We start from the raw sequence: 26448 nt of genomic DNA on the forward strand, positions 1-26448 counted from the left end.
GTAGGTCCTTTATCCTCCTTCCTTCCTGTGGAGCTGAACTCTAATGCCATCTGGAGTCTCCTTTACCTTTCTAGGTTATTCTGTCCTGAGACTCACTTTGCTGAAACAATTATCCGTCAGACTGGTACTAGATTTATTATCTGCGGCTGGGCCTCAGCCAGACACTAAGGGTTCCTGGAGCGTGTGACTCCTGCAGGAGGCTGCTCAGAACCATGGAGAGCTCTTTCGAATACCAGTGTGGGTAATAATGGGCATCTTTCAATTTTTCTTGGTGTGGTTGCTAAAATTAGGCTGCACTATTCAGAAAAAAAGGAAGTTGAAGGCAAGTGCTAAAACAACCTACGTTGAAAGTAGGATCAAGAAGATAATATCTGGTATAAAAGCAAGTACGTGGAAAAAATGTAACTTGCAAGTTCAAGGAATGGTGAGATACTGCTGGGGGACTACTAAACACAGGAGCAGCTGGCCGTGATATAATCACATCGTTATTACAAAGTGTTCACTACAAAGGAAAATACTGCTTTTCTCCCAAATAGTGAGTCTATGTGCAGTGATTCTATGAATTTAATGGCTTGCTTTGTGGATGGTATTGTAAGCTTGCCTAGGAGACAGTAAGAAAAACACATGACTACAGGTTTTTCCTAATGCTTGAGCTTTTTAAAAAGGATATTTCAAACCCTACATTATGTTCCTTGTTATCAATCTGAAATACTTGAATGGGATTTCACTAGAAGTACGTGTGAGAAAATATGCAAATTTAGCTTTTAAGTAATTATTTACAATACAGTATTCATATTTTTTAGTAATTACAGACTTTGTATGAAAACTTAATTGGTCTTATTTTTAGAATGTTTTGCTTATAAAATAAAATATTCTTTGTTAAAAAAAATTCAAGCAACTTTGTTTTGTTTCTGTTGATAAAGTTATATATTCACACACATTATATACACAAACACAAAAAAAACCCCCAGACCATCTTGCATATTAAAGAAAATAGCTCACTAGTTACGGCTGACAGTTTCTAACACTCACCATGGTTTGACAGCAAATGTATGAATTAGTGATAGTTATGTTACAAATAAAAATGGGAATTCTGACTAACAGTGTAATGTTAATACTTGATATAAAAGGGGTTGAACAAAAAGGTAATACTTTCAAAGGTGTTTTAAACTCAGTAAGTTTTAAACTCATCCATCATTTTCCCTTAATAATATGTCACACCAATTTCAGAAGGAAAAGCCATTGGCAGCTTTATATGAGCTTTCGACTTGCAAGTTTCACAGTCTTGTTTTATGCATAGCCTTACTATTGTGCAAAGTACTTTGAGTTTTTCGGTTCCTTCACTTTCAAATAAAAGAATAAATGTCTTGCACTTCAGCCATGGTGATGGTGAAGTAGGGAGCAATCAAGTTTTGGTGGCATGGAGCTCTATGAAAGCTGCAAATGAGTGTAAATTAGACAGCATGAACCTATATGCTAATACACATTAAGTTGCTTACCATACTTGAATTAGCTCATTAATTATAGATCAGATGTCCTTATTGTGCTTTTTAGTGTGTAAAGTTCAGTGTCCTAAAGTAAATGTTTTTTATCTCTGAAAACAGAATAGTGTACAAAAGAAAATTGGAGTGACAAGGGGGAATTTTTACAGGTTGAGATACATATATTGTGACACAGTGGAATCAAACTTAAGGCAAATACTTCTTTATCATATGGCAATATTAGTATTTACAGTGTTTAATACATTTTTTCTTGTTCTAATAAAAGCACTGCATAAAACACTGTTCAATTTAAATTAGAAAATGGTGACACAAAGCAAGGCTGATTATTTAGATAATGATAACTTCAGACATTCTTTCCCTGATGTGGCCCACTCAGAATTGTATTCTGGCATTTCTGTTACTGGGTTGTCAAATCATCCAGTCTCCAAGCTTCCCATGTGTAACACAGAAGGCTTTTAGCTCTGTTCCGTGACATTTTTTCCCCAGCTTCTGAATACTGTATAGCCTTGACTACGCTTTGAGTTTGCAAAACTCAAAGCACTCCAGTTTTCTTACGGCTGCCAAGCGTCATGCATTTTTGCATAACTATTACAAACTCAGCAGCTCTCTGCCTGTTTTTCATCTTGATTTATAAATGTCCAGCTGAGTTGTGAACAGGCTGATGTTAAGTTTCTTGATTATTAGATTTTACATGTTGCTTTGATGCTAGCCAAAAGAAGAAAGATCTTACCTCCGATCTTGCTTCTGATGTTTGCAGCCATTAAGGAATGACATGGGGAAGTGGGTGGAAGAGAAGGTTTAGTGGAGAGCTTCAGCACCAACAAGAATGGAGAGGTCAAATTTCCATAAAGGTTGTCCATCTTTTTTGTCCCATTCTGCTCCTTCCCCAAGGTATCTAGATTATGCTACCGATAAGAAGCTGCACTTCCCCCAAGCAGATGAGGCAGCTGTACCTTGGTCCCAGAAAAGCACTGAAAGAGAAAGCAAAACATTTGTGTGTCTGCTTCTGATAAGTTTGGATTCTAATGCAAAACTATGGAACAAAGTAATATTTTGGGGGTAGGGAGGAAACATCTCCTTGCTTTGTGAAGTTGTTGGCTGTGGAACCACGTGCAGTATGAAAGATGTTACCTTATTGTTGTGTATTGTAAGCAATGTTAGAAAATTAGCTGTTTTCTTCTTTAACCTCCTAATGAGAAGTTCAGCTTGATTTAAGAGAAATGTCTGATAAAATTTGGAGGGCATTAGCTTCTTTTTAAAATCAGGCTTTTTTGTGGCTTTTGGAGAAGGAAAATCAAAAGTTTGGCTGTTGTGGATGAGATTGTCTGAAAAATCATCAAGATCAGTAGACACGTTCAAGTACATTTGAACTAGGCCATGCTAGGGTTCCTTGGGGTCCATTCTTGTAGAGAAGTGATGGCAAATCTGTAGTTTACATGCAGTTTAACTACAACTCACATTTTAGAATCATATCATGTGACCAGTAGTGGGGTCATGCTGGCACAGGGCCTGTTGGTTAATAGAAATCCCCAGCTGCTGGAAGAAGTCATCCAGCAGCAGTGAAGTTCAGCGGGATGTTCCAAGTCTTGTTCAGGGAAATTTCTGAGCACTTTATCTTTTTGGAATACGTGCTATACTGTGTGGCTATTGACCATGTTAAGGTTTTGGTATGCAGCTTGATGGGCTGAAAAGATTGGTCTTCTTTATTCTAGAGGTTTACTGATCTCCAGAAGTGTTTCACAGAATTAGGAGTATTAAGTTCTGTACACTAATAAAAAAATAATAAGTTCTAAGTTTTGTTAAGAAAGGGATGGGGCATTTCTGTTCATCAGCTCTCATCTGACTAATGCAGGCAGAAAACCCAGTTCTTTTCAACAACTCCATTGAACTACTATGTATTTTTTGTAAGCATTTTTGGTTCTTCCATTTAAAGGGAATGAGCGACTGAGAATCCATTACCTCATTAAATCATCTGTTTCAATGGCTGATTCTTTTAGCTGTTATACACTTACATGTTTAGGAACTCCTTTCCCCTTCCTCATGAGCTGAATTTATCTAGATTAAACTCCTTTGTTATGCTTTTGTTTGCAAGTGTAAGAAGCAATTCAATGTCAGAAATCCTTTCTTTTTTTAACGTTACGTCCTGCTAAATTCCGTAGTCTGTTCTTTTTACTATATTGCTTCCACAGATTCTCACTCTTCCTGTTTTCTTTTTGAATGAGCAGGAGCTATCAGTAGATTATTAACATATTAACTCCAATTATTAACTCTGGAGGAAGATCATCCTCGTTGTTAGACTTGATGTTTGAACTTTTATTATTCATTCTTGACTATGGCTATATTAGGTTAGGGTTGCATGGAGTCAATACAGTAAGTAAACAAGAATAAATAAACCTGCTTTCTTATATGATTGTCCTGTTCGTTTGCTAAGATAATTTTTATCTTACAAAGATGCTTGGTTAGTTCAGATAAGACAAAGGTAACTTCTTGCTTTTCTGTGCTTCTGGTTAATGTATTATCTTAATAGTTAAAAGGGACTGTAAAACTGAAGACCTTTTTATCCATTGCTTATTAAAATAAGTTCATACATATAATTTCCGTGGAGCATATTGTTTCTGCAATTGAGTCTTTTATCTTTCTAAAAGAAAAATCACCAGTTGCTTTTTGTCTTAAGTGTTTGACAGAGAATCTTGCATCTATTTGACAAGTAAGCAGCTCCTTTCCTTTCAAGGTACAATTCCCTCTTCTGTTTAGAATTGCATCAATTCTAAAAGAATTTAGAAATTACTATATCTTTTTTCAAGCCTTCAAATGTAATATGTTACAAAAATTATAAGCACTTGTATTTATTACTGTATCTAAACCAAAGGAGTGCTTAATATTTTCGGACAATATTTGTTTTTATTGTTGGTGTAAGTCTTTTATCTAGTTTAAAAAAGTTCTTACTTCTGATTAATTCTTAACTCATGTTAAACTGTTTCAAGGACAGTGTTCTGTGTATACCTTCAACATAAAAAACCACCAAGTGCTGTTGGTATGGATCTTTCTGAACCACTGCCATTGCGATAACTGAACCACTAGGTGTTCATATAGCATAATTTTCAGAATGTTTGGTCTGTGATATTAAAATTACTTAAATTGGGGCGGGTTTTTTGTGGTTTTTTTCCTAATCTCTGACCAAAAGCCATGTTGTTGAAGTAGAATTAGTAGTAATACTGAACTTTTTTCTTCTCCGAGTTTTGTTTTTCTTTTTTATAAATGGAAATAAATTTAATAACTACAGGGGCATAGGACCCTGGATTGGCTATAATTTTGATGAGGTTCTGCCTAGGCTTTCTCTTTATAATTTCCTTCTCAAAGGAGACCAAATGTTTTTTTTAATTAAAAAAGTGACAAGTTTTATTAGAATAACAGCATAATTCACATTCTAAGTATTGCAAACTCAGTGGATAGGGAAGACAGAATAAAAGTAATTATTTTTTTAACAACTTTTTCCCTGCCCACATTGTCATTGTGAGTATACTGTTGCTTCTCCTTCGTTACAGTTAATTCAGTGACTTTAAGCTGTGAACTGCACAGTGCCCTCTGATCTGTTGGAATTTTTTCCTCTCATGTAAAGTCAGGCAGCCTATACCCTGCTCCTTGATGCAATTTCTTTGTTTGGGCTGCAAGCTCCTGTACTGCAATTTTCTTGACTGCGATAGTGTACAATTTCTTGAACCTCTAGGACATGAGCATGGTCAGGATATCTCCAAGGAATACTTTCTCTGGGAAGCCCTACCTGACCCATTCATCTTAAGCATTATAATGATTGTGAACCAGGAAACAGAATGCTTCCTGCCCCCTAATACTGTCTGTCAAAAGGAACAGAGCACACTTCTAAAAGGTGTGAAGCTATATACATGTAAAGGTATTACTAGAATTCACAAAAGGCAAGACTTGGCACAATATGTATATTGTCTCTAATAAATACTAAAATGAACAAAGAATGATTTTGTTATGAGAGCTGAATTATGGTTTTAGGTTAAGAAGTTATGAAGAGAGCTTATGTTTTTTGCAGGATAGCAGGAATTTTCTTGAAATTTTGGGAGTTTTATTCTTCTGCTATGGATATCTTTTAAAGGGCTATTAAATTTATTTGTATTTTGTTTTCTCCGGATTTGTGATTTCCTCAGTTGCATTAAGGGATTATTCTAGTATCTTTTAATATTTTGATTAACAGAAAACTAATTTTCTTTGCAAGGTTTCCTTGATATGTTTATAATTTTTATAAACCGTAACATACATGAAAGAATATATATGAATACTCTTGTATTCATTTTATAAAAAATAAGGTTAAAAATAAATATTCTATCCTTGGTGTTTTTTCTTTTCAATTTCAAAAGTTTTGACTGGTATTTTGAACAGGGAGTAATGCTTAGAAATGGGGAAACAATTTTTTGACAAAGCTGCTAAATGGCTGATTACTTTAACTGAATATGCATATTTATATCTTGCGCTCAAGATTTATAGCATCTTTCAGCTGCAAATTTGATAGTATCTGTAAATATTAATGAATTCAACCTCAAACATAATTTTGAGGTTGGCAAATATTAACAAGGGAAACTGGGGCCTGATGAGACTGGCTGGTACAAGTTAGTCACTACATCAATACATACCCTAAAATATTCTTTGATTCAATTATTTGATTGCTAGATCACATTGTGTCTAATCTAAGTATAATGAAAGATGTTAGCTAAAAATATTTTCGTTATGTGATTGATCTTTGTGGAAATCCATAATTAGTTAAATAAGAAGTAGAAAATGCAATATTTTAAGGTGAAGAATTAGCTTCTTTCTCTATGTTATGATACAAGGGCAAATCAAAAGGAAGATGTTCTTACAGAATGTGAAACACACTTGTTTGTGGAAACTAAAGGGATCTTTTTTCTTTTAAACAGTTATTAATTTCACTTGCTGCTGGACTAGTGGAATTATTTGTTAACCTCCAAGCCCATGATGCAGTTGTGTTTATTTCCTGCTGTCATGGAGAGGGTAAGCTGTTCTTCAGATATGTTTTTTAAGTTATGATATTTACTGCTATTTATGTGAAAGATAATATACTGTCCTGGTTTGAGCAACACAGGACTAATTTCTAATGCTTGGGAAAACCGCACTTTTAGAAGACTCTAGTGTCTGAATTCATGGAAATATTTACTTTATAGTTAGTTAGGCTACGTGAGATTCAAGTTCTCAGTGTTTTCAAGCCTTGCGAGGTACAGGGATGAGGAGCAGCGAGACCTCGGCACTTGTCTTAAGCTGGCCACCGGGATTATTTCATACCATGAAATTCACATTCAATATAAATTAGGAAGTTTGCTGCGTAGTTCTCTCTATCCCTTGATGGCGGCAGTCCAGAGAACTTCTTGCCTGGTGCCAGACCCCTGAGCCCTTCCCTTCCTCCTGAAGCTGTAGCACTCGCAGTGTCCGACATTTGCTGTCCACTGCTGGGAGAGCACAGCTTCCTATTGATATAACTGGCCGAGTATAATTCTTGTATATTTAATATTGGTATCAGTATCAATACTAGTTCTTTAGTATTATTGTTAATTATTTAGTCTTATCCTATTAAACCTAGTTATATTTCATGTTTCCTTGCTTTGCGCAATTCCCCTTCCTGGGTGGGGAGGGGTCATCAGGTGACAGAATAATTGTCTAAATGACAATAAATTGTTATGGGTTTCTCAAACCGTAACATATACATTATACATTTACATGTTGTGCACTTTAGAAATGATTGGTTTTTTTTCATACAAAGAGCTGTAAAAAATGCTGATTAAATTAAATTCCTGTGGAGTTCTGTTATTTCATGGAATCACAGAATAGCTGACTTTGGAAAGTATCTCTGGAGATCTCCTAGTCCAACTCTGCTGCTTAAAGTAGGGTCAAATGGAGCAGGTTGCTCAGATCTGCGTCCATTCTCCAAGGATGGAGGCTTCACTAACCTGCCCAGCCTGTTCCAGTGTTTGACCACCCTCACACTAAAAAGTATATTGTTAGGCTTAAACAGAATCTTGTGTTTCAGTTTGTACAAATAAAATGGAATGGAATGGAAAGGAATGGAATGAAATGGAATAGAATATTTCAGTTGGAAGGGATCTACGATGATCATCTAGTCTAACTGCCTGACCAATTCAGGGCTGACCAAAAGTTAAAGCATGGTAATCAGGGCATTGTCCAAATGCCTCTTCAACACTGACAGGCTCGGGGCATTGACCACTTTTCTAGGAAGCTTGTTCCAGTGTTTGACCACCTTTTCAGTAAAGAAATGCTTCCTAATGTCCAGTCTGTACCTCCCCTGACACAACCTTTAACCATTCCCATGTATCCTATTACTGAATACAGGGAGAAGAGCTCAGCACCTCCCTCTCCATTTCTTCTCCTCCGGGAGCTGTAGAAATCAGTAAGGTCACCCCTCAACCTCCTTTTCTCCAAACTAGACAAGCCCAAAGTCCACAGCCTCACAGGACATTCCTTCCAGTCCTTTCACCAGCTTTGTTGCCCCTCTCTGGATGCATTCGAGGACCTTCACATCCTTCTTAAATTGTAGGGCCCAGAACTGCACAAGTTCTCAAGGTGAGGCCACACCAATGCTGGATACAGTAGGATAATCTACTGGTAATTTACCTTCTTTGTAAGCTATGTAAGTCTGAAAAGTCATCAAGCTCTAACATTCAGTAGCAGAATCTCTCTAACCAAATTTCAGGAAGGATAAAACACATTGCATCTTTCTCCTAAGCTTGTTCTTGTTGGTTATGATTTTGTTTTCTAACCAAATGAAATGAGTGGGCCTGTAGCTTTCACATGGTTAAGGAAGTCTCTCAGTACCATCTCTTCCTGTCAAGGAGTTTTCTGTGGTGAAGATCCACAATTACAATATTTGAATGCTTCAGTATTGAATAAATCTCTACTTGCAATGATATTGAAAAACATGGTGAATTCCATTAGGAAAATGCTTAATTTGAGAATAATCTGCTGATTATGTCAGATGAGCAGATCATATTTATTTATGTAAAATTATAAGGAAGTATATGAAGAGAAGGTCACCCAAATTGCTCAGAGCAAGCCATACAGATATAAAATTAGGCTTTTACAGAAACAGTAGTAAAGATGAAGGCGTGGCTGTAGGAATAAATAGTAAGCAGGTCTCGTTATTATGTTTCCTTATGTCCTGTGACAGATGTGAACAGAAGTTAAGTTACACAATAATAAAGTATACATATGGAATACTACAAAATTTATGTCCTTGTTCCAGAGAAAGCAGGGGATGGATAGTGTTTATGGATAGAAAAATAAAATCATATAACTGAAACAGTGAATTTGAATGGAAAACTAAAGGAATTTAATTTTGGATACTTTTAGAATACAAACATGAAAACGTGTTCTGTGGATGGGTTTCTGTTCTCTGAATGAAGAAAATAAGATATATTATTTATATTAATAAAGGTAATTGAAAAGTTATAGGTGAATGAAATGCTTTCTAAATTGTTTCCAGTCAATATTCTAAAAAGTTTGGAACTAAATTGGAGAAAGTCTCTTGTGATTAGTATAGATGAATGCTAGAATTAGAAATAATTATGAGTCCTGGCTTGATCGCAGTAGTATGCAAAGAATGGGAACAAATTTTGAAAGAAATGACAACAGAGTAGCTGGATGAAAATGGAAAATGGGATAAATGCAACACAGGTTTGCCAAAGATTGTTTAATCTGGACTATTCTAGGTTTACTTATTAATTCTTCCAATGAGGGAAAGTAAATTTCCTAATGAAACAGTTTGTGGGAAACTCTGTATCTGCACTTCCTTTCAGCATTTGCTTGGCACATAGAAAATTATATAATGAACTAGAGAAAATGTGAATGAAAAGCAGAATCATTCATTGGAAAAAGAAGTATCTGAAGGGGTGAAGTGACAGTGACTTGTCCTGCAAGGAAGAGTATTAGACTGGAGGAGAGACACATTAGTGCAGTGGATTACATCTGTTACTTATCTTGGTGTTTTCAGTAGTGTCAATATCACTATAGATTATAGATTATAATGAAATTTAGGTCATAAAGTAGAGGAGCATTATGATGAGGGTCAGAAAAATGTGCAAGAAGAATTTTTTACTTGGGATACTTGATTGATAGAATGGGATTAAGTATAATAATTAAAAGGACTAAAAATAAGAATTTCTATATAGAAGATGGGAGCTTATCAATTTGAAGACATATAGATGCAAAAAGATTTGCAGGTATTAGGTCCTTGCAAAATGGGTGCTGACTGCCAGAGTAATGTGTCCATGAAAAAGACAAATCCAGTCCTAGGATATATCACAGACAGCAGGTCCAAGAGAGAAAAGCAAGTATTTGTTTCATACAGTACACTGGGACCATCTTGTTGTGTCCTATATACAATTCTGATTCCTGATGTTCTGAAGAGACTTAACTGGAATGGGAGCTGGTGCAGGATGTGGAGAATTTGTAAGCCTCTTGCACTGAAGTGCTTGTAAACTAGTGCATCATACTCGGAATAGCGTATAAGTCTGACAAGCGATATGGCTGCTTTCTGTAGATACAGCACTGTGTACAGAATAGGGCAGTAACTGAGCTCTCTAAATCGAGTTTATACTACTGTGAGAAAACAAAAGTATAAATTAACAAAATATAAACTTAGTTTGGAAATTAAAGAAGGCTTTTAAGCATTGGAAGAACGAGTTTTTAAACAGCCTTCCAATAATGGGGAAAGGAAATCCATTTTTTTTAGGTGTAACATGAAAAGGTTTCTATGACATGGTCACCTGAAGTATTAGGGCGTAGGATTTGACTGAAGAAATCTTACCTATATGACCGAGTACAGATTATGAAGACAGTATTTCATTAATCAAATAATATATAAGCCTTTGTAAAGGATGCATTGCAGACCCCATGAATAGTATTTGCAACATTTGCATACTTGTATCAAGCACTGCAGAGTCATTTAAGTGTTGTTTTTGTCATTTTATCCTTAGTTTTATTTTAATATCCTAAAAGAATTATTTCTTTAGGCTCTAATCCTTTGTCAAAGGCTGTGCTACTGCATCATTGTAACATAGGAACTAGAATCAGAAAGTCGGTTGGTTTTGGGGTTCTTTAAAATTTTATTTTTATTAGAGCAGAGCAGGTTAACATTACTTAGAGTAGCATGCTTTCCTAAGATAATTTTTGTTAGTGAAATCTTAAACATACTAACTTATTTAAATTTACTTTACTTTTAAGAGAAACTAACAATGTGAAGATTCAATCTAAGTTGCATGTACAGTGTAACAGGCTTTTTAAGTGTTTCACATTTAGTGATAAGTCATTGTGATAACCCGTAACAGTGGAGTGAATTTCATGTTTCATACTGTGAAAAAAGAATTGTAGATAATGTAGATGCCATTAAATATAATGCTGCGTATATTAGCTATAGTGATGAGTTTTGCTTCGTGAGCATTTTTTTTAATTTTCAACATACATAGGTACACTTTTTAGAGTGAATCTGGGTCAGTAGGTGGTTGAGCCAAAAGTAGACTTGCTTAGCTTGCTTTGAACTGGATCTAAAATAACTTGAAACTGTAAATTGCCAAGAAAAAGCATAATGCTATTCTGGGGCCATAATTCTGCATGACAAGCAAAAATACACGAGGAGAAAATCTCCACTCCATTGCTGAATTTGTTATTGAAAGCATGTTGGAAATAGCAAGTTAACAAGGACCTTAAATTTAAGTCATGGAAGGTGTCCTTTCATTTGAAATTATGGTATTGGGCTATTCAAGTTTCTAATCTGTAAGTACGTACCTTTTAAACCTTTAAAATAACCAGAAGGCATTATGGGGGCAAGATGAGCAAAGATAGCATATGTTTATTTTTTCATTGATAATCTTTTTTGCTATAGCAAAATAACTTTGACATGGATGCACATTATTTCTCCTGATGATGTTGGAGCTACACTTCCGTCTTTTTTTTAATTATCATTTTAATTAGGTTAGTGTTCTCTTTACTGTTTCCTTTAGTCATTTTGTATGTGCTACATCGCATTGCATTGAAGCAGTGGTTTTTAACTGAACCTTCCCTGTTAATTTAACAACAAAACATTTTTATATGCTTACAATCAATTGTAGCTTCATGTGTAGTATGCACAATTTGGTTTCCTGATTAAGGCATTGAAGCAGACCCTTATTTTTATGTAAATATTCTGCCTTCTCTTTAATGGAGTCTAAATGAATTTGTGACACTAACCACATTTTCTGCGCTATGCATTTAGCAGTAAATAAATTTTAATTTTACTTCCTTTCTCACAATACTATTTTCCATTCAACTGATGCATTAAGGATTGTATATTCCTAATTATTTATAATAGCAAGTACTTAGCAGAACTTTTTTTCTTCACTAAATAATACTGCATATTTTGTATTGATGTTTTATAATAGAGCTACAGGATTAAATTAAACCTGAGAAATAGCTTACTGTAGGTGATACTTTACTTTCAACTTAGCATTTGCTTTTAATGTTACTTTGTTCTTATTCAACAAAACTTTTTCCTGATAGTGGTTTGATTTCCTTAGTACCTGAAACAGGAGTTTGAAATAACAAATTGTTTTATAAGGAGTGACAGAAAACTCCTACATTTAATACAAAAAGCTTCAATGATAGTTGCCACCAGTATCTTATTTGTTTCTCATTATTTTGAGAAGATTTCATAGCTGTTTGTAGCCTTTTCATCTTCAGTCTCCTATGGAATCAGGAGACCCTTTGCATTCATACGTGGAAGATTTTCTGCTGTTTACGTAAGTCCACACTGCTTTATTTCACAACAGTTAAAAACTGTGTCTTTCGAGCCTACATTCAAGAATCACTGAAGGTTACCACTTTGTGGTATCTCCATTCTTCTTTTGCCACTATACTGTTGTATGCTGCTGCCTCTACTGACCTTCGACTTTCAGTCCATGCCTAGCACCTGTATCAGTGCTGTGACTGGGATTTCTGTGGATGGTAGCTGGGTTCTGATGAATGGGAGGTGATTTCCCTCTTAACTGCATGTAGTGAAATTTAAAAAGAAAATTAGCTTGAAAGATTGCTATAGAGATAATTCCAAGAGCTGTTGGGGAGAATAGAGGAGTCCATTCTTTTTCACTCCGAACATCCAGGGTAAGCCCTTTCAAAGAGACAGAAGAGATATCTTATTGTATTGTATTGGAAGGTGATGTTAAAAGAAAGTAGTCAACCATTCTTGGTGTCCCCTAGAAGGGAGACAAGAACTAATCTAAAATTGTAGGGAAGAAAATGCAAATTAGCCAATTGTCAATAGACTATGTTTTGATGTGCTTATCCACTGGAAAATGCAAGGGACTCTTTACTGGTAAATCCAATCAAATGTGAGGCAAGAAATCACAGTAAATCTCAGGGGATAACTAGTAAATTAAAATAAATGTCTTCCTCTGGTAAAAAAAATGTAACATAGTATTCTTAGATAAAGGATCTTCACTGTATAATAGCATAATTTAATAATAACACTAATCATTATTATTTAGATATTTTCCCATTTCCTGCTTAATAAAATATATTTATTGGTACTGCTCTCCCATACCTCTTAAGTTTGGTGGGCTCTTATTTTGATATTCAGTATCAGACGGTGTTAATGACCATGTATGTTATGATTCATCTCAGGTTTGAATTACTGGATTTGTGGACTGCTGATGATTTTTTCTCTAACTTCAGGCTCATACTTTCCATCTTGGTAGTCCTGAGCTTAGTTTACAGTATGGAAACTCATGAACAGCTATATAAAATTAAATAAGGATAAATATTGACATTACATCTTGGCTTCCTGTCAGGCAGATATCTGTGTTATACGTCTGCATGTGGAGGTCTTTCAGAAACCTGATAGAAACTGTAGAAATAGAACAGTTTTAAAAATGTGGTCATATTTCCTTTTTGTTCCCCTATTTATTTTTATATTTCTGCTAGTCTTTTATTTATTATAATTTAATTTATATAAAGATCTTGTACGGACTTTGAAATACTGAAATACTTCGACATTTTGCATTCCCAGAAGAGTATGAAATAGAAGAAAAAAATATAAAAGGCACATTACAGTGCAAAGCCAATAGCTAAGAGTAGTTAGAACTCATATATAATTAGATACACCACTTTTTGAGATGCAGGCTGACTGTTTAATGTTAGTTCAGAATGTTCTTCCTGTTTGTTCAGATAGTTTGTAGTTCAAACTATAGTTTTTAGTTCTAGTTCTATACAAAAACTATAGTTTGTAGTTCAAACTGTAGTTCAGATCTTCATTTTATATTTAACTGTACTGTGACCTAACTTATAAAAAGAAAAATGACATCATCAGAGATTCATAAGAATCAAATAAAACATGCTATCTTTTGCATTATTTTCTAAAACATTTAAGAGTATTTTCAGAACTGCTTGTTCTTTAAAATATTAAGTCTATTAATTGTTTTAGACATAATTTTATTTATTTTCAGGAAGTAAAAACAGGTTTACTATTAAAGGAAGTTAACTTTAAAGTGTCGGTACTTTAAAATCATTTGCATAAAGCAATGTGAAGGTGCTACAAGAACAATGTACTTGAAAATAATTACTATACACCATTAATTGCTTGAGATGTACAATGATGTAAATAAAAATGGAATTATTTTCCCCCCATATACACTTGAAATTTTTATAAGCTCTTGAGAGCCAAAAGTACTTGACCAATTTTATCCTCAGAACCACAGACAAGTACTTGATGAAGCTATCATTCCATTTTCTTCCACAGAACGATTGCCTGATATTTCTCCTGTCTGAGTTGCTATTTATCCTGTTAAACCAAATACTCAAGAAGTTACTGTTTTATTAACAATGAGTTCTAAAATTTGTTTTTTTAAAGTAAATGTAGGATAGTTAGCCCTTTTAAAATTTGGTCTTTCTGTGTTTTGTAACACAAACCCTTTAATAACATTTAAAACATTATTTGTTTAACATTTTAAATATTCTTGTAAAAATATTCACACCATATCAAATCAAAGATTTATCTAGCCTCATGTATCTCCAAGACTGGCTTATAGTGGATGTCTAGGGAAAACTGCATATTCTGGTGATACTACCCTGGTATATTCTCCGATTTCCAACAATGTGTCATTTGGGATTCTGAGAGTATTACGTGGTATCTTTGTGGGTAGCCGTCGATGAATTTTAATCTTCCTTGAAATGGTCTAATGGCCTTTGAATTGTAAACTTTTAACACCTACAGTGTTTGATCAAAATGAGTTTAATGCTGGAATTGCACATTTTGAGAAATACCTTATTTGTTTTGAATCTATTCAAACCAGAAAGTTTTACTCATTATCCCCTTGTACTAGAAGTAACAACAAACAACTATACTTTGTTTACTTTCTTATACTGTTAATGATTTTTATAATTTGCCATGTTGATTCCTGAGTTTTCCGTTCTACTACTCTGTTTAGCCACTCATAGCATTGAACAAGGTAGCTTTTCTCTTAAGTAGTACTTTTATGATGTCTGTAGCATCTGTTTGTTCTCATCACAATTCCCAGCATTAAATTTACCCGATCAGTAGAAGAATATTTGAAGTCTCCTATTGTTTTTTCTTTCCTCTGCCTTCACAGACTTTGTGATTTCACTTAGTGTGTTAGTACAGTCAACCATTTTCTGGGTGATTGGTAGTGTAGATGTAAGAATACACTTTCCCACTTAAACCTTGAATGTCAGTCCATCGGGGCTTTGTATTAATCATTCCTGCAAGTAACTCGGCTTGCTTTGCTTATAGCAACAATCCTCCGTGGGTTGGGCATGGCCTATTCTATTTCATATAACGTGGGTTCTTTTAACTTGTGTTGTGATCTGTAAAGATGAAAAAAACACTGTCTTCCTGAAGGCAGTCCCACGCTTTTGCCAAGCTAAAGCAAAATCTATATAAAGCTTTCCTAGAGATCTGTAGAAAATGACATGCTCCTAGTGTGGGATTTTGACATTACTTTCAAAGAAAACTGATCTGTTTATAACTCACCTTGTCACAGATACATTAGATGGAAAAGCCTGAGAGGTACTACAGATGTTTTCCATTTCATTAGTAATATCCAATTTTCAAATAGTTTATCTTGTGTACCATCTTACTGGTCTTAAGTGGAATTTTCCTGCCTCTTTCAAAATTATACAAACAAAAAAAAACCCTTCTGCAAGAAAACTAGAGAAATTTTTCAGCATTTTTAATACTACATTAGGATTTTTGTGTCTGGCAGGCAGATTTCTGTGCTGCAGGCAAATCTCCATGACTGGGTGAGTTTGGAAGTTATTGCAGGTTGGGAAATCTTTTCTCTAAACTTGAAATGAATTGGAACAGAATGAAAAAACTAAATGAAATGAAAAAAGAAGGTGAAAGAAGGATTAAACAGAGAAGAATAATTTGGGAGAAGGTGGGTATGGATAGCATCTCAGAGAAATATGGTAGATTTACAGATTTCAGAATTGGAAATATAGGTTATTTTGTAAATTGAGTATAAACAGTATATATATGCCTTTTATAAAAGGTAGAAATGTTATATTGCAGAGAAGGAGGTGAGAAGTACTTGTTATTTTGGACGTGCTGATCAGTTAAATATCAAAATCTGTTCTGTATAGAATGAGGAGATTCTTGCACTCATTGAATGATGTTTTGCCAAGTAGAAAATGAGTTGAGATGATTTTTTTAAATGGTGCCGTGGTTTTAGATGAGGAAATGTATTACCTTTAAAGCATTTTTTTGCATTTTTATAGTTTTAATAATAACACTTGTTGAAATGGGTTTGATAGTTTTAAAGCAGAAGAAAAATGTTTCTAAAAATTAGCTTTCTAAAGTCATGCCCGGTTTTCAAATGTGTGAGTATAGCAGTGCCACCTAGGTTCTACTCGAAATCCCCCTCTCTTCTACCTCTTTCAATGTTCAGTGTCCTTACCTGTTTTAGCAAGTACAGTGGAAGGGTAAAGAAGGAAGTTGTGCTGTCTTGCAATTTTAAGCAAGAAATAAAATTTTGTGTTTAATTTTAGATGGGCATTTCAGAGGCCACTATAAATTTAAGAGTAAGGTATACAATGGATTGTTTGTTTAGAAGTTATTGCTTACGCTCTTTTCAGTGCTTGCAAGTTGCTTAATTACAGCTGCTGCTAGGCCAATCTACTTGCAAATAGTAGAATGTATCGTAAGAATGGCTATAACTCTTCTGTTACAGGGTGGGAGTCATAATAAAAATGGAGAAGAGAGTTCATAAAAGAGAAAAAAAGAGAAGATGCATTTGTAATTGAATAAAAGCTCGTTGTTGATAGTAAAGGAGACTATTAAGTTTACCACAGAGTGATTTTTGAACTATTTTAATGTGTGAAACAACATGCAAATTGGTAAACATTTCTCATACAAAAAGTAGCATTTCTTCTGGCCATTTCAAACCCAGAATTATTTGCATATTCTTTATGTGTTTCATTATTGAACTAAGCATATTTTTTGTGGAAAGATAAAAGCTTTTTTCTTTTTCTCCTTAACAGAAAGTGCGAACATTTTTTATCTTCATTCCTGAATGTTAGTGACAATACATTTAGCTTAATTGCCATCCGATATATTTTTATGTATCAGAATTATAATTTCATATTTTTTTTATTCTTTTCGCAGAATATGAGTGAAGAATGATGCTATATTAATGCTTTCTATGTACAGCACCATAAGGATTTTCTCTAAGGAGTTGCAGTAAGATAAACACTGAGAATAATTTTTCTCTGGTACAATGTGGTGAAGAAGAGGAACTTCGAAATTGTCCACTTTTGTACAGGCGAAGGACTTAAAATGTTTGTTATTTTGTGAGCAGAAGCAGTTCTGGAGTGAATTGAACTTCTGAAAATGCGGCCATGGACTGGTTCCTGGCGTTGGATTATGCTCATCCTCTTTGCTTGGGGAACTTTACTCTTTTATATTGGTGGACACCTGGTACGAGACAGTGAGCACCCAGATCACTCTAGTCGCGAGTTATCCAAGATACTTGCTAAACTTGAACGTTTAAAGCAGCAAAATGAAGACTTGAGGCGGATGGCAGAATCTCTCAGGTAGGATCTAAAAGTAATTAAAACTTTTCAGAAAACAGTTGAAATCTGAAATATCAGAAATTAAATTGAAAGCGTTGTTTGTGTGTTTTTTGGTAAAATCATGTTTAACATTTAAAAGTATAGATAAGTGTTTTAATCAGTGCTATAACTAACTGAAAATGTATTAAACAAATAATGTACATTTAGTTTTGGTCTAATATAGTCATTATTTAACAGTTGTTATTTAATGGTGTCCAAGTGCTACTGTCACAATAAAAGAATTCTGTAGGTGATGAACTCCTCAATGCCAACTTCAAACAAGTGCAATTACTATGACATTCGAGCCAATTAGAACAGCTAATGACTTTTCTACACTTCTGCATGCAGTAACTGGGAGAGCTCGTTTTAAAAGTGCTGAAAACATTTGTACTTGTTGAAGATAAACGTGGACTCCCTGAAGATGAGCTGCAGTAGACTGCTGCATTATATGAATTCTTTTAGCTAAGTTTTTTTTCCTTGCCTTCCTGCTAAACTTGTAGCAGTACTTGTAAAATAGTAGGATCATCTCCCTTTTTATAGTTATTTGTTACATTATAGATGGGTATAATTGCAATTTAAAGTGGGTTTATTTCACCTTTTCAGACAGACAGCTTTTAATGTAGTATCTTCTTTCCCAAGAACTTGCAAGGGAGAGCTTCTTAGGCAGGATGTGTGCCAGAGTCAGATTGGATCTAAGTATGTGGATGTCACCACACACAACCTAAAAGTCCTGATGGATTGTGGGGACAAGTTCAGAGGCTTCATATGTTGTAGGAAGCTAGAGAAGAGCAAAGCTCAATACAAGATTTTACAGAATGGGAGAGTGATGTTTATTTTTTAAATCTCTCCCGTGATCTGAATTCACTGTCTCTCTCACAACCACATACTCACAAGCATCAGGGCATGCGTGTAGCAGTGGTCTTGCAAGGGTCACCTGTGTAGAACACGGAGAGCAAGAGGCACTGGCAGTTGAGTCTTCATCATGTCTCTTGGGTGGTTCTTGCTTGGTAATGAGAAACTGATTTTGGACTTGCTCCCTTTAGGAGCAGATGCCATTTTGGATCTTACACCTTGCTATTTTGCTTCATAAAACATGCAAAAGTTAATGAATTGCACAAATCTCTTTGTTTTCCTTACTAGCGTGTTTTATGGTTCTAGTCCTGTTCTTGTATCTTTAAGTCAGTTTGTTTCTCCGCTTGATTTGAATGAATTCCCGCATATGGACTCTGTAGCAGTGAAACAAATACCTTTCCTCGTAACCCTGTTCTGATGTTTCTTCTGGTGCATTCTCACTTTCATGCATCGCCAAGGCTATTTGATCTGGTCAGCTGAGTAGACTTTCCTGCCTTACTCAATTTTCTTTTCACTGCACTCTGTTCCTGGTTTCTGGAATGCACTGTAGGTATGGTTGCATGCTGATGAGGCTTCTTAGCTTAGAAAAACAAATGGCTTAGTTCTGAACGTGTCAGCCGTGAAGAAGTACCTCAGCGTTCATGTGGAGCTGCACAGAGGTGGAGAAATTCTGCTGACCCAAGTGCCCTCTGCACTAAGCATAGATAATCTTCACCTTGAGTAATATGGGAATGAATGGCTGAGTGGGCTCTAGTTTTCTCAGATCAATTTATTGATATATGATAACAACTACGTTGGCAAAAGGTTTAACATATTTTTGTTGACAAAATGGTGTAATGTAGAGTATGCTGCTAGGAAGAAACTTAAGCAAGATTCTATATTTGAATAAATACAGTATCTTTAAATTCCTTTAATATTAGAAAATAATAGTCAACCTTAGGGTTTCTTGCCTCAAAGTGGGAAATATTTGGCCTTGAATGTAAAGATTACCAGCCTCCATGCTTTCAGCCCGCTGTGTTTGCCTGGCACTTGAATGAGTGATAAACTGATGTATCACACAGTCATTGAAATATAACCAGTTCAAATTACACAGTGACTAGAAGAGAGTAAATGTTCTTGATTTTACTGATGACAGGGTACTCTTCCTCACAATAAGGAGGCAGTAGATACAGGAGATGCTTAGATACAGACTAAGCTGTATTTTAGCAGTGATGATTTTTCTAAACACCTTTCTGTTTCCCTAACCTATTTATATTCAGATAAATACTACATTTTCAGTGGCCAAGTTTTAAATAATAGCTTATATTGCTGATAATTTTCCATGATTTATAGAAATAAAAACATGAGTTTAGTTCTAATCTAAACATGTTAGAATTGAACATTCCAATATTCCTTTTCTATGCTGCAGTTAATTGCTGCAAGTTTCTAGAATTAAATTAGATGATCCAAAACTGTCTTAATCGGACTGTGTTCAGCTTCTTTTTTGTGAATATGTTGCTGAAAAATATTTCTGAGACCTTTCCTCAAAGTCGTTGGGTGTAACCACAGGATAATCTGAAACTCTTGACTGAGAAAGCCTAAAATGACTTTAAACGCCAATTTGAACACCAGCACATCTCCAGGTTCAGTAGTCAGTGCTGGCCAGAAATGAGCCAGCTCGGAACTGGAAGATATTCAGGCATAGTGTTTTGTTGGAAGTGGTCTGAGATTGGTGAAGTACTAGACTTTGAAGGAAGTGCCTTTACATTATTTTTATTGAGCAAAACCCATGATCCTGGTTTTATAGAGACTTCACAAATAGGAATGAGAAATATCCTGGTCAACCTGCATCATTAAAGTATTAAATCATAAATGAGATATAAAATTTCAGTATCTCATTTCTTTGTTTGCCAGATAGAACGAGTGATGTTAAAAAATAACTGTTAGCTTTAAAATAGTCCCATTTACAGATTTATAGCAATATGGCTGTTTAAAATGAGGCATTAACCAACGATCCATGGATTCAGAATCTGTGTCCTGGAAGAGATCACCGCTGCTATGAACAGAATTAAAGAAACAAAAAAAGTTCGTAAGTTCAGAAATTGAATTAGAATTAGACAGAAAAGATTAATTTTGCTCTAGTCAGCATCTTAAAGTGAAGACATAATTTGTTTAGGCTTTACTGATCAAAGGCAGAAAGGCTGGAACTATTATTTGAATATGACTTAATTGCTAGAACTTTTGTTTTTGTACTGAAAACTCTTAATTACTGATACTGGCTGTCAAATCCGAGTGATTAAGATGACAGCCTACATCAGTGCATCTTGTAAAGGTAAAACTCTATTGCCAACCTGGATTTTGTTACACTGAGGTAAAAACTTGGTTTTGCTGCCCTTCTCCACTAAGGTTTTATATCTAGAGAACGAGAGGGTTTTTTTATTCCAACAGAAAAGCAGGACACTTTTTGCAGTGAAGATACAGAATATATTATGGCACGCAACAGGATTAAGCTAATGCATGGATTTAAACATATTTCAGTAATAACTTTAGGTTACTTTGGGAGGTATTTAAACAAAACGAAAGTGCCTATCTCGAAAATTGTAACAATAAACAGGCTTTTGATAACTAGTTAAAGTATTTTGAGATAATTAGATAAAACTTTTGGATAGTAAAAACTCCAAGTTAATAGAATTCTATCTTAGTGGGCAAAGAAGCTTTCTGAATGGTAGAAAATTACCATAATATCTGGCTGTGTCATTAATAATAGGTAGTTAGGGCAGGGAGGAAGGGACAGAAAGAGGGTATGGTTATCAGCATTCAGTAGTTTAACAAAAGTACGTTGTTGTAACAATTTCCATTTTGAAGTTAGAGAAAACTGGTATTTCATCTTTAGTTACATTGGGACCTATATAGTAAAATACATTGCAAGACAATGCTTTTCAGTTGCCTAGCGTTTCCCACTGTAATGGGTTCTTGTGACTTCTCTGACTTGCATCTCACCTGATAAAAGTGTCAGTCCTCTGGGATGGTTGAAAATAGGAGCTGGGCTGTGCTTAGTTTCATCCAGCCATCCATGAATGCCAGCATACAATGACAAGAAGTGATCTTTCCGCTCTGAGATTTGAATGCTCTTTTGCTGCCAATTTATGTAGCAGCTTCTCATCCCCAAAGACAACAGCAAAAAAAAAAAAAAAACCAAAAACATGCTTTATGAAACACACCTTATGTGTATGCAAGATTAACCATTCAAAAGTTGAGAAATGTCATATTTGTGACAAAGCTGTATCAAATATTGCTCATCCCTTTTTTGCTGCATGATACTTAAATCATATTTGATCTTGTAATTTTTCGTCTAGCTGTTTCTTTTCACACAGGATGCATGAGGAGTAGAATTAAGGTTTTAGGGCAGTAAGAGGACTGTTTTTTGGGGAGTTTATTTTGTGGGGGTTTTGGTTATTGTTTTTGTTTTGGTGTTTTTGTTTGTTTTTTTCCCCCCAATATTTGTATGTTTGCTTTCACAAACTACATCGTGTTGTCCTGGGTTTTTTAAAAATATTCGCAATTTATTACCCATATTGGTCAAGAATAGGTCATATTTTTGTAAGGATTTTTGGTGAGGTTATTTTGAGATTATTTTTTTTTTAATATGAACATTCACAATAGTGCAAGTTGGAACTGTCACATCTTTTTGAAAATTGCCTGAAATAAAATTGTTCCTTTAGGAGGTGAGTACACTTTTGTGGTGCGCTTCTGATGACTTGAAAGGACTTCAAGCACCACTTAGTTTTTACAGTACATTTGAAAAGCCTTAGGTGAGAAGTTACTGTAGTTTGGGTTTTTTTGCCAATATGATGCTTTGTAAAAACCTTACTTGTGGGCTATAAAGAGGCACAGATCTATATTAGTGATGAAGAAGATAAATGAAATTGAAGGTGTTTTGTATTACCAGTGCTCTAGAAATTATGTGCATGAATACTGTGGTATAATGAGATTTGGAGAGTTACCATAGTCCTTACATGTTTATTAACAATATTGTGTGAGCAAATCTGTGTTGATTTTAGAAGCAGCCTGGATCCCATTAGTGCAAAACAGTAATAAAACTGAGTTTTTTATAGATTGTTATTTTACTATTCTATATCCAATAGAATTAGAAGAGCCTTTTCAAGAACACTTAGTTCAGATGTCATAGGTCTCGCAGCAAAAAGGGAAATCTTTACTTAAATTTTTGTAGTTATATAAGGGAAACTCGATAGGGAATAATAATGAAATCAAAGTATTACATAATGTTGTTTCATTGTCTGTAATGTCGTTTTAACTGAAAATTTTACTTACTAGTAGGATTATGATATAACTGCTAAAGGCTGTCACTGTTCCGTCTAGGAGATGTAAGGCTTTTAGGAGGAGGAGAGCTTAAAATTACTACTTTTGTAATGCCTGATTTTCTTAAATGGATACTGGTTGTGTTTGTGCCTTCATCTGTGTCTGAGACTTCCTTTTTTGCAATACATTCACATTTCATAGTGTTCATGTGCTTCTTTGTGTCTTGCTGGGTGATAGTCAAATTTTTATCTCTTATGCATATATCTCTTTTATATATCTTTTTATATTTATCCTCTCCTGGAAGATAAGCCTGGCAATATAGGAATCAGTAATCTCAGATTTCTCTTCAGGGAAATAGAGAATCTTGTTAAATGTATTCATATTGTGTTCATATTACTAATACATCACATTCCATATATATTTATTTCCTACAGTCTATTAAATATTACATTTCGTACAACATACATACAATTCTTTTAATAAATATGATAACCTGTTTCTTATCTGAATGGGATCATGTGTTATAAAGTAGAACAGGAGTGGAAAAGGGGAAAATGTAATCAAACAAATAAAATGAAACACCAGTATTTCTAGACATTATTCTCATAGTTCTCAGAGTATCTTCAGAAAGAAGAGGTAGGATTTTAATTTTGAAAGATCGCTATAGTTGCTTTAATGTAGTTGGCACTGAGGCTGGGATAGAATTCAAACTTGGGATCAATTAATCATAAGCAAATCTATTAAAATACTGCTGTCAATTACTCTGGGCCCAGCAAGCCTGTAGTAAGCATTGAAAGGAACTTGGATACAAGAATTGATTTGAGTTGATAAAAAATTAAATCTTTTTTAAAAAGTACTGTTTTCTATTACATGTATTTAAAGTGACTCAAGTTTGAAGCTGAGGCTATTGCACAGGCCAATGGATGAAGGAGGAAAATCACTGGTCTATGTGATGTGCGTCTCTGCTCTTTTTATTGTTTTTTGTGCAATTCTGAATTAAGGAAAAGGATACATCTTCAGTGGATATAAATCAGCACCGATCAGGGCTATGCTGATTTAAATTGATAAGTGATGCTGCGTTCTCTTTATTTGAAGGTAACATTGAGTGTTATTTTCCAGTTTTATTTACTGAAAAGGTTTTATCTTAGGAGGGTGAAGCGACAACTTATATTCTGTTTGTTTGTTTGTGTGTGTTAGTGTTGATTAATAATTAAACATAATTTTCTTCTTGTGAAGAAAAAAAGAAATGAAAGAAGAAAAGCCAATCATAATGTGGCTTTAGTTAGTTATAAACCTTACAGCTCCATACAAAACCCTCAGAAAGATATAGGTGAAAGAATGAGAAAATATTTGAGTGTGACCTTGTGAAATCTTACATTTTTGATTTTGCTTATAAATTACGGTAACCTTTGAAATACCTTGGAAATAGGAAAAGGTTAGAATGGTTTTTATGATTTGTTTTAATTTTTTTTTGCAGTTATCTTACACAGTATGGCAGTTCTTCCAGCTAAATTGAATGACACTACATTCAAGTTTTGAGTGGTTCTTTTTGCCTTCAGAGATTCAGATTAGAGATTGCTACTTTGCTGTCCCCCCTCTATGTTACCCGAGTGTGATGAGAAAGTGGCCTCAGTGATATGGATGATGTACACAGAGTTCTTTTTTCTGTCTTTAAGTGTAGCTGGATTACTAAACAAAGGACAAAGCAGAAATGGGTTATCTCTACAACATAATCTTTTTGATGTTTAAGGCTATACAGTAATATCTTTATTTGATAGACGTTCATTATGAAAAAGATAATTTATATTTTTATATATATAAATATATACAAATATATTTAGTGTATATAGTATATAAATAGTATATATGTAGTATATAAATATACTACAAAACGGTAGGATACAGCATGCAAAAATCACACCTTGTTGGTGTATTATCATGGCTGCCCATATAAGTGGATTATGATTTTGCCTGTATTGTATTTATAACTTAACTAACAATGTTATCATAGCAATAAGTGAAGGATGTTCTGTGCTAGATGCTTACTGACATGCTCTTTTATTATTGATCAGAATCATCATAGTTTAGATAAACTTACTTTAAACTCACTTCTGAAATTTTAAGGAGCAAGTCAGTTGTCAGGACTTATTTTGGTATGAGAACTTATGTATATGTTTTTCAACAGGAATTCTTATTCATAAGTATGCGTTATTCCTAGGATATTCTCCACTAGAAGTTATCTACATAGATGATGCCATGAGTATAGAGAAGGATTTTAATTCCAACACTTTTACCTCAAATGTTGCCTTATCTCCAACTCAGTTGATGTACTTGTAGAGGGCAGTAACAAGCAAGCTGTGCTGGTTGCAGAGAAGAATCTTTTCCTTAATTTTGAGACTGGATGAAAGTGAGGAAGACAGCAATTCCGAGTCTGATGAGGTAATAGATGTAGAGACAAAGCTGCAAAAAGAACAAATCACTTCAGTTTTATCCTAAAATTATGTAATTTTTGAAAGTCCAAACAACTAGCTTAGGAGAATGCCCCCCACCCCCATCCTAGCTCCTTTTATCTTAACTACCTAAGTACAGTAAACATTTTTATTGCAGTATGCCAAAGCAAGTTGAATGTTAAATATCATGTACTTTTCTTTTTTAAAAACTTAATTATATCAAATGGTCAGAATTATTGTGCTTCTTTCATATCATCCACAACCATCCTTCTGTAGGATTCTGTAATTGCTACTTTAACAGACTTTCCTTATGTTCAGGGGATGCCTGTGCTGCCTGAAGATTTCTTATGTTGATGATTTTGTATCATTTTACCTTATTGTTCTTCGGAAATTCTATCTTTAGGGAATATGACTTATACAAGATAAGACATTCCATTTTTCCTGGTAATTTTGTGGTTAGTTGTCCTGTCACAATTCGCAAATGGATTGTTCATACAGAGGGAGTATATTTAGGGAGTGCACACGTTTACTAAACTCCTGTAGGCTATGTATCTTCCTCTTTTGCCTCTCCCGCCCCTCTCTGAAAAAGTGTCTTAAATGCTATGCTTTGTGTTATATACCTTTCTGATGCTTACATTAGGTATTTATTCCCTTCAAGTGTTCCAGTGAAAATGGACTTTTCGTCAGTTCCTAAATTTTTATTGGTATTTAATTATCCAGATCTGAGAGACATTAAAGTTAATGGTGTCTCAGTAGGATCTTTAGAATGCTGTCATTTCTAGTTTAGTGTGAAGATACTCCCTCTAACCACTATTTTCTCTATGCTAGAGGCATCTTTCGTTTGGCAAGGGGTCTTCCCTTACACTGCCTTGAAACTCTGTATATGTGTGTGTGGATAGAATATCCCTTTCTCTTTGTGCTCATATTCCATTACAAATGAAGAATCATCTTCATGTTCTGCAAGAATTCTGTATTCTTTACAGTTCTCAAGACTTTTCATTACACATCTGCTTCCTCTTTTCCTTTTCAGGGTCCGCTCTTTCAAACCTCTTATAGAAGGTGGAATAATTTTTAATCCTTGTATCCATAAGAAGTGTAATTTCTCTGGAAATGAAAGGGGGTTTTATTTTCCCTGCATTAATTTTTAATTTGTAAGGAAAATAGAGGTTAACATCTAATTTCTATACTTTAATAATTTC

The 26448-nt window shown here is 34.6% G+C and overlaps 1 protein-coding gene across 2 annotated transcripts in view; it reads left to right on the forward strand.

Moving 5' to 3' along the window:
- The window catches only part of FUT8 (fucosyltransferase 8), a 126165-nt gene that overhangs the window by 42307 nt on the left and 57410 nt on the right, over positions 1-26448 (forward strand). Inside the window, exons 3-4 of one of the 2 annotated variants that reach the window (XM_054199216.1) lie at positions 6443-6536; positions 17203-17630. In XM_054199216.1, the coding sequence (XP_054055191.1) occupies positions 17428-17630 (203 nt within the window). In that variant the 5' untranslated portion in view covers positions 6443-6536; positions 17203-17427. The remainder of the gene's footprint in view (positions 1-6442; positions 6537-17202; positions 17631-26448) is intronic. The other variant, XM_054199217.1, reaches the window with a different exon arrangement.

The sequence above is a fragment of the Rissa tridactyla genome, chromosome 4 (genome assembly GCF_028500815.1).
Source record: "Rissa tridactyla isolate bRisTri1 chromosome 4, bRisTri1.patW.cur.20221130, whole genome shotgun sequence".
Lineage (NCBI taxonomy): Eukaryota > Metazoa > Chordata > Aves > Charadriiformes > Laridae > Rissa > Rissa tridactyla.